The sequence below is a fragment of the Molothrus ater genome, unplaced genomic scaffold (genome assembly GCF_012460135.2).
Source record: "Molothrus ater isolate BHLD 08-10-18 breed brown headed cowbird unplaced genomic scaffold, BPBGC_Mater_1.1 matUn_MA538, whole genome shotgun sequence".
In the NCBI taxonomy this organism is placed as follows: domain Eukaryota; kingdom Metazoa; phylum Chordata; class Aves; order Passeriformes; family Icteridae; genus Molothrus; species Molothrus ater.
Genome location: NW_023416717.1, coordinates 1 through 9,728, shown reverse-complemented (window position 1 = coordinate 9,728; position 9,728 = coordinate 1). Strand labels below are relative to the sequence as shown.

At 55.8% G+C, this 9,728-nt stretch overlaps 2 protein-coding genes across 2 annotated transcripts; one reads left to right on the top strand and one right to left on the bottom strand.

Moving 5' to 3' along the window:
- Positions 1 to 2,709: 2,709 nt before the first annotated feature.
- LOC118701249 (olfactory receptor 14I1-like) lies at positions 2,710 to 3,642 on the top strand. The gene has a single exon (XM_036405882.1). It carries the CDS (start codon positions 2,710 to 2,712, stop codon positions 3,640 to 3,642), a length of 933 nt encoding a protein of 310 aa, XP_036261775.1.
- Positions 3,643 to 5,801: 2,159 nt separating this feature from the next.
- On the bottom strand, positions 5,802 to 9,033 carry LOC118701248 (zinc finger protein 239-like). The gene is made up of 4 exons (XM_036405881.1): positions 8,721 to 9,033; positions 7,463 to 7,607; positions 6,890 to 6,968; positions 5,802 to 6,703 (listed from the first exon to the last, which is right to left on the bottom strand). The coding sequence occupies exons 3-4, from the start codon at positions 6,939 to 6,941 to the stop codon at positions 6,033 to 6,035; spliced, it is 723 nt and encodes a 240-aa protein (XP_036261774.1). The 5' UTR covers positions 6,942 to 6,968; positions 7,463 to 7,607; positions 8,721 to 9,033; the 3' UTR covers positions 5,802 to 6,032.
- Positions 9,034 to 9,728: the final 695 nt, after the last annotated feature.

The following is a 9,728-nucleotide window of genomic DNA, read 5'->3' as shown; positions in this document are numbered from 1 at the left end:
TGGAATTGACAATCAACCATCCAGCTGGAGAAGGACAACAGAGCCTACCAGATGATCAAGCAGCAGGTATCCCCAGAGAAGTATTGGATGATATCAAAGAGATGGCTTTGAAAGCTTTAATCCAGGTATCAGATGGTAGCACCCCCAATTTGGACTACCTTGGGTGGCTGCAGCTAAAGCTTTAGGGCACTCAGACCATCCTGGGTGCCGTTTAAGTAAGCAAACCAATGCTGCCTCCCTCACATTGAGTGGCTGCTCTCAGACACAGAGACCATCAGACACATCACCTTGCAGAACAGCGATAGAGTTTTTACTCTGGGCACATGGGCATGGCTGTGTAGACTCTGAGGGCATGTGCTGCATGAACCTCTCCAGCCACAGCGAGTCAATCCACAAGAGCATTCAGGTACTGAAGGAAGGCTTCAAGAAGCTTCAAGTGGAAAACAAAGACTAGGTCAATAAACTCTTCCAATCCAAGGGACTGAAGGATTGGATGATATCTACTAAAACAGGACTATTAATTCTCTTAGTTGTTGTTATTGTATTGTTAATTGTCCCATGTTTGTCTGAATGCTTTTAGAAAGTCTTACAAAATTCTTTCAATTCCATCTTTGTTGTAAAACAGAAAGGGGTAAGATAGCCAACACAGGATCCTCATGGACTCCTTGGAGGAGAGAATTGGAGGCCAGGATGGCCCAAAAAACTCTCAGAGACTCAATGTGGGAAGGAAAATCCTTAAAAGTATCTAAAAGTATTCTTAAATCCATAAACTACCTTAAAAACCTTGAGTATCTGAAAGTATTAATGAGCCCCACTGAATGTCAGTACAAAGCTCTCCAGGGACTCATTAAAGCAGATAATTGGAGCCATGATTGCACAAACCTCTCACAGAGTCTGCATCAAAAGGGAAACACCAAGTACCTTCAAATAACTGAAGTACCTCCAACCATTAATGAGCCCACTGAGTGTTGTTACTTACAAAGCCTCTCCAGGGACTAATTACAGCAGATAATTGGAGGCCATGATTGCACAAACCTCTCAGAGACTCCAAGGCCAAAGCCAAACCCCAAGTCCTTTGAAAAACCTGCAGTCCCTGCAGGGAGCATGAAGGAGCCCCCAGGGCCATTGCTGAGCCAGGCTCCCCAGGGACTCCTTGCAGCAGATCCTTGAGGCCACTGGGATGTGGGCTAGGGGGGGATGCTGAGGGCAGCACAAGGGGCTGACAGTGCCCAGCCTGGCTGGGGCTGTGCCAGGAGGCCCCAGGGCCTCAGGACAAGGTGTCTCCTCCCAGCCCTTGCTGGCACAGACCCTGCTGTGCCCCAGGGCACCAAGGCTTGGCTTCTCTTTGTCCCCACCTGTCATCACTACCTGCAGTTCTCTGCTCTGCCTGGGGCCTGGGGACACTTGCTCAGTCGTGTCCCTCTCTGGGACCCATTAAAAGTCCAAGAAAGTTTGGAGTTGGATTCTGCCTTGCAGTTCTGGAGAGGTTTCTTCATCTCCCTCTCAGGGACTGATGTTCAGGGCCTGAGCACAAAGCCCCAGAGGCTGATTAAAGTCCTTGTGCTGTGTCTGTGCTGCTGAGCTGGGCTGGGCTCCTGGCACAGAGGCAGCTCCTGGTCACCAAGAAGAGCTTCAAAAGCACATTTCTCTGGATGAGCAGCTCTTCTGCCAGCCCAGCAGGGCTGGGGCACTGCCTGCAGCCAGCCCGGGCACAGCACAGAGGCACAGAGAGCTTCAATCAGTCAGGGCTGGGAAGGGGCTGAGAAGTGCCTGGGGCACAATCACTGCCAGCCCTTGGCACAGGAACCTCTGGCTGCAGGACAATGCAGCTGCAGCTCCTGGAGCCATCTCCTGCAGCTGGAACATGCCAATGCCTGCAGAGCCTGTGAGTACATTCTCTGCTTGTCTCTTGTGCAGAGCAGCCAGGGGTGCCCAGGGCTGTCCTGCAGAGCAGGGTCCTGCAGCCCAGGGCGCTGTGCTGGGGCAGGGACTCTGCTGCCTGCCAGGGACAGCTCTCAGCCAGCCCTGGCAGCTGCTCCCAGCACTGGGGGACAAGATCTGGCTGGGAGGAGACAGCTGGTGAGGCTTGGAAGTGTTCTCCTTGTGTGGGGAGGATGCTGCATTGTTCAGGACTGCTCCCAGCATGGCATTGAACTGCAGAACATTTCCAAGGAGATTATACAGGGAGCACAGCAAAGCCCAGGCCGGAGAAAAGGGAAAATCCTGCTTTTTTAATCTATTGCTCTGGGTTGCCTCGATGGGAAATTGCACATAGATATTCATTTCTCAGTTCAGGCTAAGAAAAATAAAAAATAGATTTTCTCTCATATCTGAATAAATTCAGCAGTGACAGAAATCAGCCCTTAGACGCAGCCTCAGAGCCACTTTTCCAGCCTCCTCAGGGTTGCTCTGACGTTGCCATCAGAGCCTGCAGAGCCAGAGCTGCCCCTGGGCAGTGCCTGAGCTGGGAGGGCTCTGCAGGGCAGAGCTGAGCCCCCAGGGCTGGGCTGGGCTCTGGCAGCACTGGCAGGGCCCAGCCCTGGGCACAGGGAAGCAGCTGCTGGCAGGGACAGCTCCAGGCAGCAGAGCCCTGGGCAGGCAGTGGGGGGAAAGTGCCCCCAGGCTCTGCTGGGATATTTCAAGTCTTCTCCAAACCAAACTATTCCATGTTTATGTTTTTTACAGATCCCTATGCCAAAGCACCCACAAATGTCCAACAGCAGCTGCATCAGGCACTTCCTCCTGCTGGCATTGGCAGACACGCGGCAGCTGCAGCTCCTGCACTTCTGCCTCTTGCTGGGCATCTCCCTGGCTGCCCTCCTGGGCAACGGCCTCATCATCAGCGCCGTAGCCTGCGGCCACCACCTGCACACGCCCATGTTCTTCTTCCTGCTCAACCTGGCCCTCGCTGACCTGGGCTCCATCTGCACCACTGTCCCCAAAGCCATGCACAATTCCCTCTGGGACACCAGCAACATCTCCTACACTGGATGTGCTGCTCAGCTCTTTTTCTTTCTCTTCTTCATCTCAGCAGAGCTTTCCCTCCTGACCATCATGTGCTACGACCGCTACGTGTCCATCTGCAAACCCCTGCACTACGGGACCCTCCTGGGCAGCAGAGCTTGTGCCCACATGGCAGCAGCTGCCTGGGCCAGTGCCTTTCTCTATTCACTGCTGCACACGGCCAATACATTTTCCCTGCCCCTGTGCCATGGCAATGCCCTGGACCAGTTCTTCTGTGAAATCCCACAGATCCTCAAGCTCTCCTGCTCCAAATCCCAACTCAGGGAATTGGGGATTCTTGCTGTTAGTGGCTGTTTGGTATTTGGCTGTTTTGTGTTCATGGTTTTCTCCTATGTGCAGATCTTCAGTGCTGTGCTGAGGATCCCCTCTGAGCAGGGACGGCACAAAGCCTTTTCCACCTGCCTCCCTCACCTGGCCGTGCTCTCTCTGTTCCTCAGCACTGGCACATTTGCTCACCTGAAGCCCCTCTCCATGTCCTCCCCATCCCTGGATCTGGCCCTGTCAGTTCTGTACTCGGTGCTGCCTCCAGCCCTGAACCCCCTCATCTACAGCCTGAGGAACCAGGAGCTCAAGGCTGATGTGTGGAGACTGATGACTGGATGCGTTAAGAAACATTAAACTGCTGGCCAGTTTCTGCCAATTACTTTAAATCAAAGTCATCTTTGATACTTCTTGTTGGTTTCATTTTCGTGGTCCTTTGTCTTTCTTTTACTTTTTTCATATTGTCCACAAAGAAATGTCATTGTTTGTGCCATTTCTCATTTTGTTTCTCTTCACCTTCCCTGTGGCCACAGACTGTGTCAGTGAGGGGCTGTGCTCTCAATGGCTTTAAAGGAACTAAAGGATCTCCCAGCAGAGTTTTCTGCAGAGATGCCCTTTTGTTGCCTTCTCTGGAGCTGCAGCAGCAATGTCTGTGTGCAGAGCTGGGGCAGATCAGTGCTGGCCCAGCAGCTGTGCCCAGCAGCAGCAGCAGCAGCACTTGGTGTTGCCAGTGCTGCTGCCGTGGCCCTGCCCCGCTGCCCTGGTGGCCCTGGTGTTGCTGCAGGGCCTGAGTGCTCTCGGGGCCGGGCACAGCCCTGGGGGTGGCAGTGCCGGGGCTGCAGCAGGGACAGGCCATGGGCACTGCTGGGGCAGCGCTGACGCCTCAGGCCAGGCCCTGGGGGCTCCAGGCTCCGTGCCCAGGCTCTCTCAAGGACACGGCCAGGCCAATGCTCAGCACAGAAACCCCCGTCAGCAGCCCCAGGCTGGCCGTGGGCAGGCTGGGGGCAAACAGCATGGCTGGGGCTCTGCAAGGGCCCTGGGCCAGACGGGAAGGAGCAGCAGAGCAGGGGCTGATCCATGCCCAGTGCGCTGCACAGCCCAGGGCAGCGTCCCAGAGCGTCCTCATGCAGCTGCCAACAACATCCCCCCTCTGCAGCCCTGGCCTCTCCCCCAGCTCACACAGGTGCCCCATCCTTGCAGGCACAGACACGGCAGCACTGCCTCAGCAGCCCCTGTTTGCATTGCACACTGCAGGGGCAGCACCCCCATGCTGTTGCTGTGGGGACATGAACCTGAGGGAGCACAAATGCCATCAGCCCCTGGGGCCAGCAAGGCCTGGGGGACACCAGGGAAACCACTCAGCTTTGTCCTGGCCTCTGCACTCAGCCAGAAAGTTTGTTCCCATCAGCTGGGAGTTTCCTGTGCCACTGCAGACGCTGTTGCTCAGAGCCAGGGCTGCCTGGCAGCCACCCCCAAACTGCCCTGACCATTTCCTTGGCTTCACCTTTGCTTTCCTTACTCTTCCCTGGTACAAATTTCTTCCTCTGGCCCACCCCTGTTCCCTCCCCTGCAAACAGCCCATCTACCCCCTGCTCCTGCTGGCCACCCCATTCCTGATCCAGGCCAGGAGCCATTGGCCTTCTTGGCCACCTGGGCACACTGCTGCCTCATGTCCAGCCTGCTGTCCATCAGTCCCTGCAGGTCCCTTTCTGCCTGGCTGACCCTGAGCTGTGAGGAATGCCCGGAGTCTAAGGTGCAGCTCTCCAGGGGATTGTTGTTGATGTCTCTCCAGTCAGCTCACAGGCCTACACAAACACACACTGGAGATGTCTGGGGCCATTCATCATTTTACTGCTCTCCAGCACTGAGGCAATGGGCCCTGGCTACAGCTCTGAGCTCGTGCCCAAGGCAACCACCCCTGGCAATGGGGATCCATGGAGCTGCTCTCAGGAAAGACCCCAAGAGCTGGGGAGTGCCCCAAAACTGTCTCAGAAACATGAGACACCTCAAAATCTCTTCATGAACATGGAATATCCAAAAACTCACTCAGTAACGGGCTTCCCTTCCCTTCATTATCCCCAAACTTTGGCTGTCTCATTCCAGACCCCAGCCCACGTCCCCAATCCCAACCCCAACCCTCCCACCCCTCCTGGACATCAAGACCCCCTTCCCAAGCTGTATTTCCCCAATTTCCCACCTCCCAAACCCCATCCCACCCATCCTGCCCCACCCAATGCTCATCTCACCCCTCCTGATTTGCATCTGACTTTGCCCAATCCCCTTCCAACCCCATTTCATCCTGAGGAGCTGTGGAATCAAGGAATTTTGGGGTGGGATTGAGTAGTTTTCAGTGACATTGAGTGGTTTTGAGCTGACAGATCAATCCCTCTCATCTTTTGGAGTACCAAGAAATAAAGACAACCAAACCAAATACCCCCAAACCCCCCCATATCCTCCCAGATATCTCCTGGAATCCAAGATTCCCCCAAAACACAAGTAAAATGTGAGGCTTTAGATGCCTTTGATGAATTTGTTGATTTTTACCCCGGTTTTCTGTGTTTTGAAGGGAGGAAGATAAATCAAAAGATAATGAGAGGCAAAATAAAAGGAACACCAGCCACTTCTGACTGTGTATCAGAGGGAATGTGGGTCACCAGGGCTCTGACCAATGTGGATCCTCTGATGGGGATGCAGCTGGAGCAGTGCATGAAGCTCTTCCTGCAGCCGGGGCTCTCGCAGGGCTTCCCTTACCGGTGCCTCCGTTGGTGTCGGGTAAAGAACGAGCGGCCTGAGAAGCTCTTCCCACACTGGGGACACTCGTAGGGCCTCTCCCCACTGTGGATGCGCCGGTGGGTGATGAGGGTGGAGCTGTGCCTGAAGCCCATCCCGCAGTCGGGGCAGCGGAAGGGCCTCTCCTCTGAGTGAATGCGCTCATGTACAAGGAGGTGGGAGCTGGTGTGAAACCTCTTCTGACACTGGGGACACTCGTAGGGCCTCTCCCCAGTGTGGAACCTCTGGTGGACAACCAGGTCGGACCTGTGGCCGAAGCTCATCCCACACTCCAAGCACTCGCAGGGCCGTTCCCCAGTGTGGATCCTCTGGTGGCAGATCAGGTTGAATCTCTTCCTGAAGCTCTTCCCACACGCCAAGCACTCATAGGGCCTCTCGCTGTCATGAATCTGCTCATGGACCACCAGCTCTGAGCTCTGGCTGAAGCTCTGCCCACCTTCCTGGCTCAGGGTGGGTCTTTCCTCCTCAGAGCACCCTGGGCTGGGTTTGCAGCCCCTCCTCCTGTGGGATCTCTGGGGATTTTCCTCCCCATTGGATTCCTGTCCCATGGAGACACTCAAAACAGCCTTTTCCATGAGGTTGTGCAGCTGGGATTTTTCCCCCATGGTCTCCATCCTCAGCTCCTTCCCTGGGGGAGGAAGGACAAGGAGAGGATGGGATTTGCCTCCGTGCCAGAGGGAAGGGGAAGGAGATCCCCCCAGTGCATCCCCGGCAGGACGGGGTTGGCAGCAGGGTTGTCCTGCAGCCGGGGGCTGTGCTGGGCTGGGAGATGGAGCAGGAGAGAGGGGGAAAGGGGCACTGACTTCCTCCTCACCTGCCTGGGTGTCCCAGGGCTCCTTCCTCTTCCTCACAGCCTTTTCCTCCATTCAGCCAAGGTTTGGGAATGGGAAATCCTGTTTCGGGGAAAAACAAGGAGTGAATGCCTTGGATTGGGGATTACTCCCGCCCAAGTCCATCTCTACAAGTTGCTTGATGTCCATAAAAACCTCCAAAAATCAAGAGTGAATCAAAAAAAGCCACCAGGAGTGTCCCATTTCCAGTCTCATCCCCCTGGGGTTCTGCTGGTCCCCCATCTCAGGGCTGCTGGCGATCCCATGGGTCCTGGGGATCTCCCCAGGGTCCTGCTTAGGGATGCTGGGGGATATCAGGGTCCCCCACTCCAGCCACTTGGGGCTCCCCCACTTCCCACTGCCCCGCCCTGGTTTAGGGCAAATTTGGAAAGAAACCTCCAAAGGGCTTTTCTCTAAAAAGCAAATTCAAGCAGCCCCTCCCCCAATCAGATAAGGAAAATATTTCCTTGGAGAAAAGTGGAAAAAACCTGTTTATTTAACAGGCACAGCATTCACCAGCACAAAAATGAACAATATTAAACAATAAAACCTCTTACCACTCCAAAAGAGATGACAAACTCAGAAATCCCCCTGTGGCCTGTAGCTCGGCTCACTCAGTCTCTTATCAGTCTCTTATCAGTCCCTCCAGTGCTGGAAATGCCACGGCCCAGGCCTGGCCAGGTGGGAGCTGCCAGTGGTGTTCTGGGTGTTCAGTCCAGAGCAGGTTTAAACAGCAGCAAAGAAAAAGAAAAACCACAGTTGGGGGAAGTTCTCTGCCTCAGAGAGCTAAAAACTAACTAAAAGCAAAGGAGAGCTCTGTCCTGCTGTCTGTCTGTCCATTGACAACTGATACCTTAGGTTTTAAGTTTTTCTGCTCTGTTTTGGTGTGCAGCTTTAGCTTTATATTAAGTGTTACTGGGATCTTTTCACAGAGTGGTGAAGACAAAACAATCCTGTTCTAGCTGGAGACTCAAGGACAATCTCTTCAAACTTCAGCCCCAAAGCACAAACAACATGAAAAGAGGAGGGCGGGCAAGCAAGCAAGGAGGATTAAACTTCATAATTTCAAGCTATTAATTGGGCAGTTATGTGCAAATGGACTAAAACTTATAAAAATGGGAGATCTCGTGACTAATCCCTCTTTTGCTCCCATCTTGGAGCCATCCAGGCAGAGCCACAGCTGTGGCTCAGGTACTGCCAGAGTGTGGCCTTTGTAGGCACTTCAATAAAAATCCACTTTATTCTTCTTAGCTCCATCTGGCCCTGTTCCAGCTCCTTAAGGCATCGCAACAGTCCAGGAGCCGGAATGTGGAGGAGTGAGTGCAGCGTCTGAAAATAAACTGCAGCTTCTTCCTCCTCCCCTTGGCTCTCAGAACCAGCCTTAAAGGTGCGGAACTCATTTCTGGGCTAAACGGACCGATGGGGCACGAGCATCATGAAGTCACCCCAGGACGGCCCCTGTCAGGGTCAGGGGGTCCCGTCCCCGCCTCATCTCCGGGCTGCCGGGGGTGCCCCAGCTCCGGTATCGCCCCTTCCCCTCTCCCCGCCCGGGGGTCCCCCGTTCCACAGCCCCGGCTCTCACGGGGATCCCCAAAACCAATGTCCCGCCCCGTCGGTACCGGGCCATCCCCACGTGGACCCCCGGGACCCTCCCGAAGGGCGATTGCGGCTCCTCTGCCCCCGAAAAAGCTCCTCTTAGGGAGCCCGGAGATATCCGGGGCTCGAGTCCGGGATCTGCCGGCTCCGAACACGCTCCAAAAAAATCCTCCCGGAGACCCCTGGCTGGAGCCGGGGCGAGCTCGGCCTCCCCCTCACCTGCGGCTCGGGGCTGGGGGCGATGCTCCCGGGGCAGGGGCTGCTGCAGGCTCAGCGTGCGGGCGCTGCGAGCGCCGGGATTCTCCCGCTCCCGCTCCTGCTCCTCCTCTCCCTCCTCTTCCTCCCGCATTTCCTCCGCTGCCAGCCCGGACCCCCCTTTCCCACCCCTCTGCCCCGCGGCCCCGCAGCCCCGGCTGCTGGGTGGGGGAGCCCCCGATCGGCCCCAGGGCTGGGCAGGGGGCTCGGGGACCCCCCCGGGGCGGATCCGTGCCCCCGGCCCGAGCCCCAAACTCCGCTCCGGGGCCGCTGGGCTCTGCGGGTCCGCCTGGCAACCGGTGAGTCATCGGCGAGGAAAGCTCTGGTTGGCTGGAAATTGTTCAGCGCGTTCTCTGATTGGCTGGAATTGTGAAAGGCGCTGCGCCCCGCGGGTGTCCCCGGGAGCTGCGGAGTCCGGGCCGGAGCCTTTTCCTCTTTCCTACTCCCCCTCTGAGAACTCTTTCCTATTTCTTTCTCTCTCTGAAATCTCTTCCCGATTTCTTTCTCTCCCTCTCTCTTCCCCATTACTTGTTCAGTTCAATCCAAGTTCGAGCAGATCCACAGGTTGCCTTCCCACGCTCTCATTCGCACCTTCCCTGGGGCAGAGGCGTCTCTCCCTCGCGAAATCGTAACCCACGGGCAGGGTCCCTTCCACCGCAGTCGTTCCAGGATTTTGTCAGGGACTCGCTTTCCTTCTTTCCTCTACTTCCAGCTGGGAATGTGATGGAAAATGTCGGAAAGGCACCTTTGCTATGTGCTCTGGGAGCCCGCAGAGCTGCTGGACCTTGTCCCCTGGCCCTGCACAGCTCCTTGGGAGGCACGGCAGGAGCAGCACCCTGGCAGACTCGGGAATGCCCCTCTGGGATCCATCGCACACACTGCCAGGGGCTGGAATTCCAGTTCCCACCAGGAAAAGATGTTCCTGCCCTGGAAAGCAAAGCTCTCAAGAAGGAGCCAAAAGCCAAGTGGAGC